At 44.0% G+C, this 19,464-nt stretch overlaps 1 protein-coding gene across 2 annotated transcripts in view; it reads right to left on the bottom strand.

Moving 5' to 3' along the window:
- Positions 1-19,464, bottom strand: part of LOC309383865 (NACHT, LRR and PYD domains-containing protein 12-like) — a 259,601-nt gene that overhangs the window by 14,911 nt on the left and 225,226 nt on the right. Inside the window, exons 12-17 of one of the 2 annotated variants that reach the window (XM_081936836.1) lie at positions 15,975-16,145; positions 14,229-14,399; positions 13,869-14,039; positions 9,299-9,469; positions 7,151-7,321; positions 6,791-6,961 (exon numbers count right to left, since the gene is read on the bottom strand). The exons of the other annotated variant lie outside the window; for it this stretch is intronic. Of the exons in view, the coding sequence (XP_081792962.1) occupies positions 6,791-6,961; positions 7,151-7,321; positions 9,299-9,469; positions 13,869-14,039; positions 14,229-14,399; positions 15,975-16,145 (1,026 nt within the window). The remainder of the gene's footprint in view (positions 1-6,790; positions 6,962-7,150; positions 7,322-9,298; positions 9,470-13,868; positions 14,040-14,228; positions 14,400-15,974; positions 16,146-19,464) is intronic. 2 annotated transcript variants of the gene reach the window in all.

Genomic DNA, 19,464 nt, shown 5'->3' with positions numbered 1-19,464 from the left:
AAACCACCACAACATGAGGAGTCATCTTCGACTGCTTATACTGTTAGAAAATGTTTTTTCTTGTGGGGCTAAGGGACATATAGCTAGATTCTGTAAAAATGCAAAACAACAGAATACTAGAAAAGCTAAGAAAAACGCTAATGTCTACTAAGCTATGTCTACTTTGGCTATGTCTAGCAATGCACCAATAGACCATGATTTGTGGGTAGTTGATAGTGGAGCATCACAGTGCATTACTAGAAATAGAAAAAGTTTTGTAAAAATGTTCGCGAGCAAGCAACATGTATCTTTGGCAAATGGATGGAAAGTGAAAGTATCTGGTGAAGGTACTGCATATTGTTCATTTGTAAATGAGCATTTATCTATGTTATATGTACCTAAACTAAAATTTAATTTATTATCAGTAAGGGCTCTAGTTAATATTGGCTATGTAGTAATCTTTAGGGGAGATAACTGTATAATTGAAAAAGAAGGTAATAGGGTTACTGCTATATTAACAAATGGTTTGTACGTTATACCTGATGCCCAGATAGCTAACTCAGTTTATAATAATGTGAGTCCTTTGGGAGAAGGGCGGCATATAAATCCAATAAAAACAAACAAAACAAACAAACACATGACGAATGTATAGATTTACTACATAGATGTATGGGGCACATTAATTTCAAGATGCTGCAACAAACTGGTTAAATTGTCAGACGGAGTAAATTTAAAACCTTGCAGTAAATACTTAAATTGCAATGTGTGCAGTCAGGAGAAAAGCAAGGCTACTCCAGCAAACAGACGGAATGGTTTTAAAACAAAGGAACATCTGGAGGTTGTTTTTGCTGATATAATTGAACCTAAGAAACCCAGTTTGGGAGGTGCCTGTTATGTTTTGAGTATCATGGATCATTATTCGAGATACGGTTTCTGCTATTTAATGAAAACCAAAACAGAAACGTTCCAACATTTTTTTAATTGGCTAAGATTTGCTGAAAGAAAGATGAAAACTAAGGTGATTACTGTTGTAACAGATAACGGGACTGAGTTTACAAACTATAAATTTCAAATGATACTAAAATCAGCTGGTATTGAGCATAAACGTTCTGCTCCTTATAGGCCACAACATAACTCGTTTATAGAACGAAGGGGGCAAACATTACAAGCCATGGCTCGAACTAGTTGAGCCTGTTAGTTGATTCAGGTTTGCCTGAAACACTGTGGGGTGAAGCTATAATGTGTAGTAACCATGTTTTAAACAATGTGGTGAATACAACGACTGGTGAATTGCCATTCACTTGGTGGCATGGCAGAAAACCTGATTTAAGTTATGTACACACATTTGGAGCACGGGCATGGATGTATATTCCCTCACAAGTAAGACTGAAGGGGCAACATAGAGCTCGACAGTTATTTTTCGTAGGTTACACGGCCAACCATTGGTCATTTAGATTTTGGGAAAAAGGCACAGCTAAAATATACTGTAGCACTAGTGCTAGATTTATTGAAACAGTTGGGTGGAATAAATTGTAACTTAACAATGATGTAGTTATCGACACCCAGGTAGTCCCTAGTGATGAAATAGTAAAACCAGCAATAGCAATTAAAGAAGAAGTGCAGATTCAGGAGGAATTAAAAGAATGGGAGCAGGTGAAACAGGAGAGTCCGCTGGTGAGCCCTGAGGTACCTAGACGTTCAACCGATGTATCACGACCACCTGAGAGATACCAAGCTACTATAGCGTGTCAAGTAAATAAAGTTCCTGCTACTTATCATGAATTAACCCTGTATCCTAATGAGGAGCAGATAGCTTGGAAAATAGCAATGGAAAAGGAACTGAAATCCTTACAAAATTTAGAGGTGTATGAAAATGTCAGGTTACCCCCAGGTAAACATGCCATAGGATGTAAATGAATTTACAATATTAAAACAAGTGTAGATGGGATTGTTACCCATAAAGCCAGATTGGTAGCACAAGGGTTTGATCAGTCAGCCAATGGCTATGATGAGGTATTTGCACCAAGTTTAAGGGCTACAACATTATGTGCAGCATTAGTTTGGGCAGCTAGGCATGGATATGTAGTGAATCATTTAGATGTCGAGATGGCATATCTCCATGCACCATTGCAACATACTATATATTTAAAGAACCCTTTAGGGTTAAACACTGATAATAACACTGGTTGCTGGAAGTTAAAAAAGAGTCCTTATGGCTTAAAGCAATCAGGCTATGAATGGAATCAATGCATAGTGAAGGAATTAATAAAGATAGGTTTCAAAGCTGGCATGGCTGATCCATGTTTGTTTAAAAAGGAAAGTGACGGTGTGATTTCATTGTTGCTATTGTTCACTGATGACATTGCATTAATCACTAAAACTGAGCAGAAGGCTATTGAGATTATTACACTGTTAAAAACGCAGTTTAAAATAAAACACCTTGGTGAAATTAAGCAATATCTTGGTTTGAAAATAGATAAAACTAGGGGAGGATATAAATATCACAAACTGAGAAGATTAACCAGTTACTCAGGACTTTTAAAATGGAACTGTGTAAACCGGCTAAAACTCCAATGGGTCAAGAATTTAGCCATAAAGATGTACAAAGCCCTGTGTTTGATAAAGGTATCTATCAATCGCTCATTGGTAGCTTATCTTATCTTAGTAATTGGTCAAGGCCAGATATAGCATATAGTGTTAATCAATTAGCCAGGTTTAATGCTGAACCTACTGAAAGGCACCGGCAAGCTGTTAAGCGTGTATCTTAAACAAATAATACATTATGCATTATATTGATTCCACTTCCGGTTTCTGTGGACGATGGACATGCTGTCCGCCGCTCGCCGTCCTGGTCGCCCCCCCCCCGATTCAGGGGGGGCACAGGGTGCCTTGTAGGGGTATCCTGCCGAGGGGGTGGCTTGCTGGAGCCCCCTGGAGCGGCAGTGGCTGCAAGGGGGCTGCCAGCTTTGCCCTAGGCACCGGGAGGCTTTTGGGGAGTGCGCTTGCTATGCGCGCCTTCTTCCGGAGATCGGAAGAAAACGCTCCACTTGAAGGCAACAGCAGAAATGCGGTGAGGGGGGAATTCCCCGTGTGTCTTTTTCTCACTTTCTTGAACAACCCAGTAAATGAGAATTAGCAGTTTCCTTAAGACTCTTTGATCTTGGCGAAGTGTTAAGATTGGAGAGGGGGTGTTTTCTCCCCCCCCCCTCAGAAAAACGGCTTTATACGATCTCACTCTCGGAGGAGAGAGAGAGAATTGGGAAAAAAAAACCTTTGATATTCACTTCTTTCAAGCAATGGGGTAATGACTCTTTTTAACAATTGCAAAAGAAAGAAAGTGAGCTGACCTAATAAACTATGAATGGAAACTTTCTGAATGGTTGTCCTCCGATCCCCGGAGAGAGCTGAGCCAAAATGGCGCTTCTTCCCCTGTTTTTGCTGCCGTTACAATTGAACTGTCGTCTTTGAAAAATTTTCTGGGTGGAACTACAAAACCCTGGTGAACCCTAGAGGAATTTCCTTGTACAATCTTCCTTGGATTGGGAAAAACTGATTAAAACCAGAGGGGTGCTGTATTGAAGACCGATATCCCACACTGGACTTTGCCTGTCTCTAAACCCCACCTGACGGCGCGCTCCTATAGATGCCATATTTTCTGCTTAGACTTATAACTTTCTTTGAACTTTGCAATGCTTGCGAAAAAGCCCCCCCCCCCAAACCAGCTTCGGCTCCATCTTCTTCTGTCTCAAGTCCTGTTCCCCAACAAACACAACTATCTTCCTTCTTACAACCAAAAACTTCCAAGGGGGAACAGCAGTCTCAGGAAGTGTTTCATCAAATGTTCCAGACACTTTTAAAGGGGCAGAACGAAATAAAAAAGCAGCTGGCGGATTTAAAGGATGAACTCAGACAGAATCAACAACAGACTTTTCAAAATAGCCAGAAAATAAATGCTCTGGAGGAGGGTGCTGTGAGGGGGGGAGAAGAGATGAAGGCTTTACAAAAAAAAAAAAAAAATGCTGGGATTGAGAATTATATGGAAAAAATTGAATTTGAAAGGATGTCTTTCTTTCTTAGATTTCAAAACATACCTGAAATAGAGGGCGAAGACTTAAGGGAGACTATGAGAACAATGCTAGCAGATTATATTAAAAGAGATAAACAGCAGCTAGGGTGGGATATTGACCTGATATATAGAATCAACTCAGCATATGCTAGAATACACAATGTTCCAAGGGAGGTTCATGTTAAATTTTTTAGAAAGACTACAAGAGATGAGATTCTAGGAGTTCAAAGCGGGGAACCTTTAAGATACAAGGGCAAAGAAATAACCATTCTGAAACAGATACCAAAAAGAATAAGAGATAAGAGGAAGAAATTCTTCTTTCTAACTAAAAAATTATATGAAGAAAATATCTGGTTCAGGTGGATAATTCCAGAAGGCTTGTTGATTTTCTGGGAGGGGGGTAGAGTGAGAATTAATACAGTGGTGGGGGCAGAAGCCTTCATGGAAAAACACAAGAACCTCCTAGACGAAACAAGAGACAGCGCACAAGACATGAAGGGGGGAGGAGCCATGGCTCAGCCAACAGACAGGGGAGAAGAGACAGCAATGAGACTTAGGTCGCAGAAATGAATTAAAAACACATTGCAATTATTAACATAATGAAATGGTTAGAAGTGATATAAAGTATGGTTGAAGATGTTAAAGAATTGGAAGCAAACCTAAACTGCTAATATGTATGTAACAATGATATATATAAAATAAGAAAGATATGTAAGATCCCGGGGAAGTACCACCTTCCGTATGATGTAGCTGTCAAAATTTTTCTCCACATTTATGTACCCGTTTCCCCAAAATATTTGAAAAAAACCAATAAAACTTTTTAAAAAATACATTATGCATTATATTTAGAGCCTAAGGATGAACTGAGAGTAACTGCATATACTGATGCAAGTTTTGCTACGGACGTGTCTACACGTAAATCCACATCAGGTATTGTTGTATTCTTAGGAAAAGTGTTAATTGGATGTCGATCTATTCGTCAAAAACATTTAAGTTTATCAACAATGGAGGCTGAATTCTCATGTTTGTCTTTGTTTTGCACGGATTTGATATGGGGATTAATGTACAAGAGCCTATTGTTGCATATGAAGACAACCAATCAGCAATTCAGATGGCATCCAATCTTGCTGTAAAGACAAGGACAAAGCACACTGACTTAAGATATCTAAATGAAGGACAAAGTGTTAATAGTAAACTGATTACACTAGAGTACTTCATGTCTGAAAATAACATTGCAGATCATTTTACAAAAGCCCAAGGTATTATGAAACATAAACCCCTTGCCCTTCAGTTTGGCCCTTTCACCAAGACACCGTTTGTCCCAGTTGTTTCGCTCCATGGGACAAAAAGCCACCAGCCAATCAGGTGGCAGGTAGCAACGATGAGCCCGGAAAGGGTGACCAAGAGAGCTCAGAGGGGGATGCAATTGTTGACAGGTTATGGAAGAGAGTAAAGGGGGAAGGGAGGTAAACCATACCTGCGTGCAGCTCGTGCTGGTGCTGGGAGGGAGAAGCACACAAAGGCTGCCTGCCATTGATCCTGGAGGTTTGAGGCAACAGGCAAATGCTGCCTGTGTGCCTGGTGCTGGTGCTGGTAGGGGAAAACAGGCAAATGCTGCCTGCACACTGCTCCTGGTACTGCAGGGGTGTGCACAGTATGGGAGCAGCCAAACTGCCCATTTGGCATCATTCTAGGCAACAGGCAGGCAGCAGTGGACGGGGCCTTCCCAATTTGACCGCTCGCTGCCATTGCTTCTATGTCTGGACTCTGGCTTAACCCTGAACCAGCAGTTCAACTGCCCTCCCATTATGCACCACACCATTCTACCCCCCCCCCCCCACTGCTAACACCACCATCAGCCATGTTTACTGTTGAGGCACTGATGCTCCCCCATTCCCCAAGAGCAGTACACAGGCAGCATTTCCTTTCTTTCTCCTCCCAGCTCCACCAGGAGCTATGCACAGGCGTTTGCCTGCTTCTGCCTACCAGCACCAAATGTGCAGGCAGCATTTGCCTGCTGCCCCTCCCAGCACCAGCACGAGTTGTATGCAGGCAGCATTTGCATGCCTTCCCCCCGCTTGCTCTCTTCTGTAACCTGTCACTAATCACATCCGCCTCCTCTCCCCCTTGACCACCCTTCCCAGGCTCATCATTGCCTCTCACCATCCAATTGGCTGGCAGCTTTCTGTACCATGGAGTGAAACACCTGGGACAAATGTTGTTTCAGCAAATAACCACCTTCACTTTTGTTAATTTTTTATACTGCAGCCTGATTCTATAGTTGTTGAAAACATTTTTCTCCTCATTGACCTATACTCAATACTGCATAATGACAAGGAGATTTTTTTTTTAGAAATGTCTGTAAATTTATTAAAAAGAAAAAACTGAAATATCCCATTGGCATAAGTATCCAGACTCTTCACTCAGTACTTTGTTGAAGCATCTTTGGCAGCAATTACAGCCTCAAATCTTTTGGGGTCTGATGAAACAAGCTTTGCACACCTGGATTGTGGGATTTTCTGTCATTCTTCCTTGCAAATCCTCTCATGCTCAGTCAGGTTGGATGACAACCGCCAATGGACAGCCATTTTCGGGTCCCTCCAGAGATGCTCATTAGGGTTCAAGTCAGGGCTCTGGTTGGGCCACTCTAGGACATTCACAGAGTTTTCCCTAAGCCACTGCCCTGCCACCTGTCCCCCCTCCCAGCCCTTCTTATGCACAAACTGAAAGTAAATAGTCACTTACTCTAATGTCTCTATTGTGCATTGTGGATGTTTGAGCCCATCACACAATAGTTCCATTACTTTGTCATCTGGGTTGTGAACGCCCAAATATAACTCTCTCAATCTCTGGTTTTTCCTGAATACTTCTGCAAGAAGTCTGCTGTAGGATTCAGTCATGATCTCTCCATCAAGCCTCCAAAGAAAAGTATGAAAGATAACAATTATTTCTTGAAACACAAGCATAGAATGTATTTTTATAGGACTTCAAGGGACTGTGATTAAGTAAGAAAATTGAACTGCCTCACCCTGGATATATTTCCAGAAAAATAATAATCAAATAATGGTTGTGCAGATCAAACTGAAAGGTATTTGCATTTCTTACTTTAGCTTCTTTACTGTACACCCTGGATTACTGAGACCATCACACAATACTTCCATTGTTTTATCATCATGCCTTTCGAAGGACAGCTCTAACTCTCTCAATCTCTGGTTTGTCGTGAGTACTTCTGCAAGAGGCCTGCTGCAGGATATTGTCAAGATCTCTCCACCAAGCCTGCAGACAGGAGTTTGAAAAATTACAATGTATTTCTTGAGAATCCATCATGCAATGTATTTAATCCGAACTGAAGGGAATATGATCATACAGTGCATTCAGAATGGATTGGGACCTTTAGGCTCCCACCCTGGACTGCACCCAATTTACCTCAAGCCACCCACCTCCTCCATTCACAGCCAGCTTTTCTATTCTGCTAGCCCTCCCCCAGTGATTCTCTCTGGCCCTCCGCCCCTTGCCCTTCAGCTTGGCCCATTCACCAAGACACCATTTGTCCGAGGTGTTTCGCTCCATGGGACAAAAAGTCACCAGCCAATCAGGTGGCAGATGTCAATGATGGCCCCGGGAAGGGTGACCAAGAGGGCTCAGAGGGGGATGCGATTGTTGACAGGTTACGGAAGAGAGCAAAGGGGGAAGGCAGGCAAACTCTACCTTTATGCAGGTCGTGCTGGTGCTGGGAGGGGGAAAACAGGCAAATGCTGCCTGCCCACTACTCCTGGTACTGCGGGGGGTGGGGTGTGCACAGTAGGGGAGCAGCCAAACTGCCCGTTCAGCATCAGGCTGGGCAACAGGCAGGCAGCAGTGGGCGGAGGCGTCCCAATTTGACCTTTCACTGCCATTGCTTCTGCATCTGGACTCTGGCTTAACTCTGAATGGGCAGTTGAGCTGCACTTCCATTTTGCACCACACACCATTCTACACCCCCTCAACACCACCATCAGCTATATTTACTGTGGATGTACTGCTTCCCTCCCAGACCCCCAGTAGCAGTGCACAGGCACCATTTGCCTGTTTTCCCCGCCCAGCTCCACTAAGAGCTGTGCACAGGCGTTTACCTGCTTCCTCCTCCCAGAACCAGATGTGCAGGTGACATTTGTCTGCTGCCCCCCCCCAGCCTCCCAGGAGCAGCACATAGGCAGCATTTGCCTGCTGCCCAATCCCAGCACCAGCACCAGCTGTATGCAGGCAGCATTTGCCTGCCTTCCGCCCCTTGCTCTCTTCTGTAACCTGTCACTAATCACATCCGCCTCCTATCCCCCTTGACCACCCTTCCCAGCCTCATCATTGCCATCTGCCACCCAATTGGCTGGCAGCTTTTTTTACCATGGAGTGAAACACCTGGGATAAATGGTGTTTCAGCAAATGAACCGAGCCGAAGAGGGTCGGAGGCCCAGCTGCCCATTGGCAAGGGAGAATCACCGGGAAGGGGTCAGCAGAGGAGGAAAGCTGGCTGTGAATGGGCTGAGGTGGGTGGCTGGAGGCAAAGGAGACATGTCTGAGGGTGGGAGCCTGAAGATCCCAGACCCATTCAGAAATTACTCAGACCTCCTTCACTTTTGCCAATTTTTTTATGCTGCAGCCTCATTCTATAGTTGTTGAAATTCATTTTTTTCTCATTAACCACACTTAATACCACATAATGACAAATAGAATTTTTTTTTAGAAATGTCTGTAAATTTATTAAAAATAAAAAACTGAAATATCCCAATTGGCATATGTATCCTGATTTTTCACTCAGTAGTTTGTTGAAGCATCTTTATCAGAATTATAGATTTTTTGTGTATGTTGCAAGAAGCTTTGCACACCTGGATTGGGGGATTTTCTGTCATTCGTCCTTGGAAATGCTGTCAGGCTCAGTCAGGATGGATGACGACCGCCAATGGACAGCTTTTTCATGTCCCTCTAGAGATGCTCATAAGGGTTCAAGTCAGGGCTCTGGTTGGGCCACTCTAGGATGTTCACAGAGTTTTCCCTAAGTCATTGCCCTGCCGCCTGTCTCCCCTCCCAGCCCCACAAAAATATATATATGAAAAATTACAATTATTTCTTGAATACCGAGTATGCAATGTATTTTATAGGAACTGAAGAGAATAGGATCGTGTATGGCAACTGAATTGACTCTCTAGATATATTTCTAAAATATCAACAGCCAAAAGACACTTATGAAGATCGAACTGAAAGTAAATAGTCACTTACTTCAATGTCTCTATTGTACATTGGGGATGTTTGAGCCCATCACACAATAGTTCCAATGCTTTGGCATCAGGGCAGTAGATGCCCAAGTATAACTCTCTCAATCTCTGGTTTTTAATGAATACTTCTGCAAGATGCCTGCTGCAATATTCAGTCAGGAACTCTACAGCAAATCTGCAGTCCAAAATAATCACAATTATTTCTTGAAAAATAATTACGGATTGTTTTTTTTTTTATACAAATTCAATGGAATGTATGTATGGCAACTGAACTGCTTTTCCTTGGATATATTTTCAAAATATTACTCAATTTGGAATATTTGTGTTCATCAAACTGAAAGGAATAAATGTTGAAGAGAGCAAGGGGGAAGGCAGACAAACCCTACCTGCGCACAGCTCATCCTGGTGTTGGTAGGGGATAGCAAGCAAATGCTGCCTGCACACTACTCCTGATGGGGAAGGGGGCTGGGGGTGCACAATGGGGAGCAGTGATACTGCCCATTCAGCATCAGGCTGGAGTCCAGGTGCAGAGGTAAAGGTGGTGAAAATGAGAAGCCACCGTGGGCAACAGGCAAGTAGCAGTGGGTGAAGGATTACCAATTTGACCTCTCACTGCCATTGCCTCTGCATTTGGACTCTGGCTTAACTCTAAATGGGCAGCTAGCCTCCCATTCTGCATCACACCATTCTAACCCACCCACATATAACTCACCATCAGCTGTGTTTACCATTGATGCACTGATACCCCCCATCCCCCAGGAGCAGAGCACAGGGAGCATTTGCTTCCTTTCCCCTCCCAGCTCCACTAGCAGTTGTGCACAGGCATTTGCCAGCTTCCTCCTACCACACCAACATTTGCCTGCTTTTCCCCAGCCTTCCAGGAGCAGCGCACAGGCAATATTTGCCTGCTGCCCCCTCCCAGCACCAGCACGAGCTGTACACAGGGAGAATTTGCCTCCCTGCCCTCCTTCCTCTCTCCTGTAATCTGTCACTAATCAATTCATAGAATTAATTGATACAGAACATTTCTGTCCCCAGTAATCTAAAAATTCATAGGGTTATCAGTGCATGTAACACAGATGTTTGTGCCCATAAAATTATCACTCCTGCTGTCAAGCAAAACCAAGCATTTAATAGTGAGTGCCATACCATGTGCATGAATCCTGTGGCCTACCGGGTGCGCTTCAAGGTGTTAGTTACCATCTTCAAAGCGCTCCATGGCATAGGGCCTAGTTACCTGCGGGATCGTGTCCTGCCCCATACATCCCTGCGACCCATTCGCTCACACAGAGAGGGTCTCCTCCGGGTGCCGTCCTCTAGAGATTGTCAGAGGGCGGTGCCCAGGAGTAGGTCCTTCTCTGTGGCGGGCCCTACCCTTTGGAACGACCTCCCCCCAGACATTAGAACAACAACCGATCTCCGCTCCTTCCGCAGTAAACTGAAGACCCACCTGTTTCGGCTAGCCGGCCTGGCATAATTCGACAACTTTTCCACCCCTAGGTCATTTTTAATTGTCAATTTTAGTTTTTAAACTATTAATGTTATTTATTGTAATTATTTATTTATTTTTTACCTCCTCTGACACTGTGCTAACTGTTGCTTGTGTACGTCGCCCCGAGTCCCTGTGGGGAGAGGGGGCGACTAATAAGTTTAAATAAATAAATAAATAAATAAATAAATAAATAAATAAATAAATAAATAAATAAATGAATGAATCATACAAGTGGCAAGAAAATAGGGGCAATCAGGCATAACACAGGTTATGTAGACAGTAAACACAGGGTCAATCAAAATGGACTCAAATGTCTATACACCAATGAACAGAGTATGAGGAATAAACAGGGTGAATTAGAAATTCAAGTAAATGAGGGCAGATACGATACTGTTGCCATTACAGAAACTTGGTGGGATGAAACCCACAAATGGAACATACAGCTAGAAGGATTTAAATTATTTAAAAGAAATAGATCAAATAAAAGAGGAGGTGGAGTTGTACTATATATAAGAAATAATTACCTCTCTACAGAAATAGAGCACAACAATGATGAGAACTATCTTGAATGCATTTGGGTCAATATTAAAGGTTGGGGGGGGGGGATGACATTGCCATAGGTCTATACTACAGGCCACCCAACCAAGCAGAGGAAGTAGATGAACTTTTTGCTAGTCAGCTAACTAAGGTATGTAGAAAGCACACCACAATAGTAGTGGGGGATTTTTACTACCCTGACATTAACTGGGAAACAAACTCTGCACCAAGTGGAAGATCCAACAGGTTCCTAACAAACATAGCAGACAACTTTGTTTCCCAAAAAGTGGAGAAGGGAACAAGGGGATCAGCCATATTGGACTTAATTCTCACTAACAGAGAGGAAATGATGGAAAATGACCATGCAATATTGGAATTCAACATTATGCAAACACAAGTAGTAGAACAAAGTCAAACTAAAGTCTTGGACTTTAAGAGAGCTAATTTCAACAAACTTAGAGAGAGCTTGGGGAAAATTCCATGGATGAGAATCCTCAAGGGAAAACAACTCTAAGAAGCTTGGGAAATTTTGAAAAATGAGATTACAAAAGCCCAGTCTAGCACAATACCAATGAAGAAGAAAAATAACAGCTCCCAAAAGAAACCAGCATGGCTGCATAAACAACTCTCTGACTAATTGAAAGACAAAAAAGATAAGTATAAAAAGTGGAAAGAGGGGGTGGACATAACTAAGGCAGAATATCAGCAAATAGCCCGAGCATCTAAAGATAAAATGAGGAAAGCTAAGGCTCACAATGAAGAAAGTCTTGCCACAAAAGTAAAAAATAACAAAAAAGTTTCTTCCAACATTTTAAAAACAAGAAAAAAGTTAAGGAAACAATTGGTCCATTGCTGGAAGAAAGTGGCAAGAAGGTGACAAGCAACAGGGAGAAAGCAGAACTATTTAACTCATGTTTTGCATCTGTCTTTACACAAAGGGATAAAATAGTCCAACGTATCAAAAACAGCACCACACAAATCAGATTAGGAACAGAAGTTGAAATAGGGAAAAATGGTAAGTGAGCACTTGTCTACCCTAGATGAGTTCAAATCACCAGGACCAGATGGATTACACCCCAGGTTCTGAAGGAACTGGCAGACGAGATCTCAGAACCACTGAACTATAACTTTCAGAGATCCTGGAGCACCGGGAAACTGCCAGAGGACTGGAAAAGATCTGATGTGGTTCTCATCTTCAAAAAAGGAAAAAAAATAGATCTAGGAAACTATAGACCTATCAGCCTGACCTCAATACCAGGAAAGATTCTGGAAAAGATAATCAAGCAACAAATTAGTGAACACCTAGAAGTAAACAAAGTAATAGCCAAAAGCCAACATGGCTTTGTCAAAAACAGATCATGCCAGACTAATCTTACTGCATTCTTTGACAAAGTGACAAAATTAGTGGACCAGAGGAATGCAATAAATGTAGTTTACTTGGACTTCAGTAAGGTATTTGGTAAGGTAGACCATAAACTACTACTAGATAAAGTAGAAGAATGTGGGTTGGATAGCAGCACCACCAGATGGATTCGTAACTGGCTGACCAACCGCACTCAACGTGTAGTCCTCAATGGAACTGCACCTACATGGAGGGAAGTATGGAGTGGAGAACCCCAAGGCTCTGTTTTAGGCCCAGTACTCTTCAACATCTTCATCAATAATTTGGATGAGGGAATAAATGGGGAACTCATCAAATTTGCAGATGACACCAAGCTGGCAGGAATAGCCAACACTCCAGAAGATGCAGAAGGTGGGGAGCCTGAAGGTCCTAGACCCATTCAGAAATTACTCAGACGCCCTTCACTTTTATCATTTTTTATGCTGCAGCCTGATTCTATAGTTGTTGAAATTCATTTTTTTCTCATTAATCTACATTCAATACTGCATAATGACAAAGAGATATTTTTTTAGAAATGTCTGTAAATATATTAAAAAGAAAAAACTGAAATATTCCATTGGCATAAGTATCCAGACTCTTCACTCAGTACTTTGTAGAAACATCTTTGGCAGCAATTATTGTCTTTCATGTATGTTGCAAGAAGCTTTGCACGCCTGGATTGGGGGATTTTCTGTCATTCTTCATTTCAATTCCTCAGGTTAGCAACTGCAGCTTTAAGTCTTTTTGGGTATGTTGCAACAGGCTTTGTACACCTGGATTGGGGGATTTTATGTTATTTTTCCTTGCAAATCCTCTCCTGCTCAGTCAGGTTGGATGACGACTGCCAGTGGACAGCCATTTTCAGGCCTCTCCAGAGATGCTCATTAGGATTCAAATCAGGGCTCTGGTTAGGCCACTCTAGGACATTCACAGAGTTTTCCCTAAGCCACTGCCCTGCCCCCTGTCCCCCATCCCAGCCCCACCAGGAAAAAATATGAAAATTTACAATTATTTCTTGAATATCAAGTATGCAATATATTTTATAGGAATTGAAGAGAATAGGACAAGGTATGGCAACTGAATTGACTCTCTAGTTATATTTCTAAAATATTAACAGCCAAAAGACACTTATGCAGATCAAACTGAAAGTAAATTGTCACTTACCTTAATGTCTCTATTGTGCACTGTGGATGTTTGAGCCCATCACACAATAATTCCATTGTTTTGACATCTGGGCAGTAGCTGTTCAAGTGTAACTCTCTCAATCTCTGGTTTTTCCTGAATACTTTACCTACATACCTGCTGCAAGATTCATCCAGGAACAGTATAGCAAGCCTCCAAAGAAGAGTATGAAAAATTACAATCATTTCTTGAAACACAAGCATAGAATGTGTTTTTTTAGGACTTCAAGTGACTGTGATTAAGTAAGGAAATTGAATTGCCTCACCCCGGATATATTTCCAGAAAAATAATAATCAAACAGTGGTTGTGCAGATCAAACTGAAAGGTATATGCATTTCTTACTTTAACTTCTTTACTGTACACTCTGGATTATTGAGACCATCGCACAATACTTTCATTATTTTGTCATCATGGCTTTCGGAGAACAGATGTAGCTCTCTCAATCTCTGGTTTGTCTTGAGTACTTCTGCAAGAGACCTGCTGCCGGATATTGTCGAGATCTCTCCACCAAGCCTGCAGACGTAAGTTTGAAAAATTACAAGTATTTCTTGAGAATCCATCATGCAATGTATTTTATCAGAACTGAAGGGAATATAATCATACAGTGCATTCAGAATGGATCAGGACCTTTAGGCTCCCACACTTGGCCGGACCCAGTTCACCTCAGGCAACCTGCCTCAGCCCATTCACATCCAGCTTTTGTATTCTGCTGCCCCATCCCCAGCGATTCTCTCTGGCGTGCCATCCCTTGCCCTTCAGCTTGGCCCTTTCACCGAGACACCGTTTGTCCCAGTTGTTTCGCTGCATGGGACGAAAAGCCATCAGCCAATCAGGTGGCAGGTGGCAATGATGGCCCCGGGAAGGGTGACCAAGAGGGCTCACAGAGGGATGCAATTGTTGACAGGTTACGGAAGAGAGTAAAGGGGGAAGGCAGGCAAACCCTACCTGCGTGCAGCTCGTGCTGGTGCTGGGAGGGGGAAGCACACAAAGGCTACCTGCCATTGATGCTGGAGGTTTGAGGCAACAGGCAAATGCTGCCTGCGTGCCTGATGCTGGTGCTTGTAGGGGAAAACAGGCAAATGCTGCCTGCAGACTACTCCTGTTGTTGCAGGTGTGTGTGTGTGTGCACAGTGGGGGAGCAGCCAAACTGCCAGTTCAGCATTAGGCTGGTGTCCAGGTGCAGAGGCAATGGTGGTTGTGGTAGTGGTGAAAATGAGAAGCCACTGTGGGCAATGGGCAGGCAGCAGTGGGTGGCGGCTTCCCAATTTCACCTCTCACTGACATTGCCTCTGTGTCTGGACTCTGGCTTAACTCTGAATGGGCAGTTTAGCTGCCCTTCCACTGTGCACCACACCATCCTACACCTCCCCACAACACCACCATCAGCCATGTTTACTGTTGATGCACTGCTTCCCTCCCAGCCCCCAGAAGCAGTGCATAGGCAGCATTTGCCTCCTTTCCCCTCCCAGCTCCACTAAGAGCTGTGCACAGGCGTTTACCTGCTTCCTCCTCCCAGCACCAGATGTGCAGGCAGCATTTGCCTGCTGCCCCCTCCCAGCACCAGCATGAGCTCTATGCAGGCAGCATTTGCCTGCCTTCCGCCCCTTGCTCTCTTCTGTAACCTGTCACTAATCACATCCGCCTCCTATCCCCCTTGACTACCCTTCCCAGCCTCATCATTGCGAACTGTCACCCAATTGGCTTATTCTATAATTGTTGAAATTCATTTTTTCTCATTAATCTACATTCAATACTGCATAATGACAGATATTTTTTTTAGAAATGTTTGTAAATTTATTAAAAAGAAAAAACTGAAATATCCCATTGACATAAGTATACAGACTCAGAACTTTGATGAAGCATCTTTGGCAGTAATTACAGTCTTTTTGGGTATGTTGCAAGCTTTGCACACCTGGATTGGGGGATTTTCTGTCATTCTTCCTTGCAAATTCTCTCATGCTCAATCAGGTTAGGAACTGCGAACAGGACCATGTATGGCAACTGAATTCACTCTCTAGATATATTTTTAAAATATTAACAGCCAAAAGACAATTTTGCAGATCAAACTGAAAGCAAATTGTCACTTACCTTAATGTATCTATCGTGCATTGTGGATGTTTGAGCCCATTGCACAATAGTTTCATTGCTTTGTCATCTGAGTTCTCCATCTGCAAGTATAACTTTCTCAATCTCTGGTTTTTCCTGAATACTTTTGCAACATGCCTGCTGCAAGATTCAGTCAGGATCTCTCCACCAAGTCTGCAGTCCAAAATAATCACAATTATTTCTTGAAAAATAATTATGGATTGTATTTTGATAGGAATTCAAGGGAATGTATTTATGGCAACTGAACTGTTTTTCCTTTGATATATTTTCAAAATATTACTCAATTTGGAATACTTGTGTTCATCAAACTGAAAGGAATAAACGTTGACATATTGTAGTTTGTAAGAAATTTACATATTCACTTATTACAATTTTGATTGAAAGATTCTTCACAGATTATATTTTCTAAAATGACATTCTTTAGGTAGGATATTGTACCCTGGGTAAAGAAATATAATCTTATATTAGCACACCTCTTTGTAGTTCAGTTAAATATTTAGGGAAGGAAGTAGGCCCTTAAAGGCGGAGTTTAGAAATATTCTCGCTTTGGATTCTATGGGGGTGGGGAATCAAACACTTCTTAGGCTTTATCAGGCACTCCCAAGGGTAGCTTGGCAATTTGGTGAGATTCTTGTGAACTGTTGAATCAACCATAAAGAAACCTTTTTATCTAATTTCCAGAGCTGTTCTGGTTGCCTGTGCCTGACATTAATCTCATCAGACCAGCCGTGGGTTTCAAAAATGTTTACTACCAGTTTTGTGGGCATGGCTAGGTAGTGGTGGGAACATGTGACTGAATGGGCGTGGGCAATTTGACATCACTCACTCACACTCAGTCACATGACCCCCCACTAGCCACACCCACTGAAACAGTGGTGAAAATTTTTGGGACAGAGGGGATGAGGGGGGAGAGGGGAAAACTGTCAAAAATAGACTGCTGGAGGATTTAGGGTGTGGAAAAGCCATAAGTTTCCTAAAAGGAATTGAAGCTTTCAACTTTGCAGCCCTGAGGCCACGCCTGTGTTTATAAATCCAGTGGGCAAGTGTGGGTCAAGCAAACAATGGAAAGGAAAGGGTGAGAGATAGGAAATAATGCAGGCTGAGATGCTGGACTGTGCAAGCAGGGCAGGAGGGAGTGTGGAAAATTCACCCGATCCTGGCTTGAGACAAGGGGAAAGGTGGAACCGTCTGCAATCCCCCAAAAGGTAGAAGGGGAAGGTGGAACCGTCTGCCCCCCAGGCAAGGTGGGGCTATGGGAAATCGTAGAGCCCAGATTGCATGTGTGCACTTGTGCCCTGCAGTCAAGTGTGTTACCCCCAACCCACCCTGGGTTGCTCCTTTTGCGGCAGGTGCACTATTGGATGGGAATAAGGGATCCCTAAAATATCTAGACCAAGTAACAGCACTGCAAAGCAAAGCAAGTGACTCCATGCACCTCTCTCTATAAAGTTGCTTGTGTGTGTCCATTATATTCACACATGCAGGTGGCACAAGCATTCATACCAAGTCCCCATAAAAACCCCTAGGTGTGCAAACCACAGTGAAAAAAAGATCAGCTTCAAGGTTGGGGATGGAGAGGTCTTCAGCCGACCCCCCCTGCTCTCTGCACCCCACCCCAGACAGATCTGTTTCTCTGTAGTTTCCACGTGGAGACCCTGGAGGTTTTCTGCCTGGGTCCCGCCTGCCCCTTTGGCCCTACCCGAGAAAGTGGCTGCTTCTGATTTCTGCCGCTGCTTCTTGATAGAACCAACAAGGGGGGCCCTCCCAGCCCTGCCAGAAGACCCCAACTATAGAAAGCTTTGGCGACGGACTGAAGCTTGGAGGGGGAAAGCATGGCCCCCTCGCACTGTTTCCCCTTTCATACCATCTTTACAAAGGGAATCAGTGGGTTGTTCGCCGGCTCTCCTACTGTGCTCACTTTGGCGCTCTTCTCAAGAAGTGGCAGCAGAAATCAAAAGCAGCCACTTTCTTGGGCAGGGTCAAAGGTCAAAGCAGGACCCACCTGGAAAACTCTTCCACGTGCAAAACAGATCTTGGTGGGGAGGGTAGCAGCAGCAGCAGCGGCGGCGGGGGCAGAGCTTGCCTGGGCACCATCCCAGAACTGCACTGCACCAGGGGAGGGGGTTCTCCTGTGCAGATGTGCCTGGCAGCAGCGGTGATGGCAATGATGATGGCAGAGCTTGCTTGGGCTCTCCGCCATCCACAGGAGCAGCAGGAAAATGGGATGTTCTTTCTTTGCACGGTGGGAAAAGGAAGAAAGTGATCCTGGAGGGCAAGCGGACTTCCTGGGGCTGCTGCACATGCGGCTGCCCTGTTTCAGCAAAGGCAGAACCCCCCCCCCCCCACACACACACACACTGGAGGACGATCCAAAGAGGGGAGGGGAATGCTGCAGAAAAGACCGTCTTCCACCCAGGTCTGCGTGCCTCCCGTGCCGGCTTACAGGGTTTCAGTATCCAAAGCAGCCCGCTAGCTTCCCACCTGACCACCTGCCTGCTCTCTTTGCAGATCGGCCTGGCCAACTGCACCCCTCCAGGAACTCGACCTGTGGATTCCCTCACACTGGGGTAATTAGAGTGGGCGGCAGCACCGCTTTCTGCCAGCAAAGAAGCAGAGCAAGAGGTGTGGAAGCCATGGGCAGGCAGGTGGGCAGCAGCATCTCACGTGGGGAGTGGGCCAGACCCAGCCATGCCACCGTGGAGCCCATGGCTCTTTCCCTTCATCCTGGGTGCCACCACTTCATCTTGGTGAAGACCAGATCGTCATACTTGTAGTGGGGCACTATTTACTTTCATTTTGTGGAGGGAGAAGGAAGAAAGCAAATGATGGTTCCGCAGTGATGCTCTGGGAAGGCATGCAGATGTTGGCAACCAGGCAGGGAGGGAGGATAGCCAGACAGGATCTTTGCTGGATTCTAGTCACTAATAAAGACCTGTTGTTACTGAAGCCTGAGTCTGCCTCATCCATTCCCACGATCTAACATGGACGATGAGGTTGGGATTGGAAAGCAACTAGACACCCAGAGAGCAGATACAATCCAGCAAGTAATCCAGTCCGGAGCAAAGCACAGCAGCGAGCAGCCATCTTAAAGTGGCAGATTTGAATCAGCTTCAAGAAAACAACGATGAATACGCACGCCCAACAAGCTCCGTTTGACCCATCCGCCGAACAATGGGAGTCCTACATGATGAGGTTTGACTGCTTCCTCGAAGCCAATGACCTCCTGGGCCTGTCTGAAGGCTAGAAGAAGGTGATGTTTTTAAACTACTGTGGATCCGAGGTATTCAAGACCGCGAAGGACTTATCTGAACCAACGCCACTCCATTCAATCGCTTATTCGGGACTCCAACAGACACTGAGGACGCACTAAGCTCCCAGACCGTCAAAATAAGTAAGGAGGCACATATTCAATGTCCGGAACCAGAAGGAGGGTGAGACAATAAATCAATATGTTGCCATGCACTGAAAAGCT

This window comes from Natrix helvetica, assembly GCF_964273705.1.
Source record: "Natrix helvetica genome assembly, chromosome: 1".
NCBI lineage: Eukaryota > Metazoa > Chordata > Lepidosauria > Squamata > Natricidae > Natrix > Natrix helvetica.
Note: the sequence above shows the minus strand (reverse complement) of the source record. Positions and strands in the feature narration are given on the sequence as shown.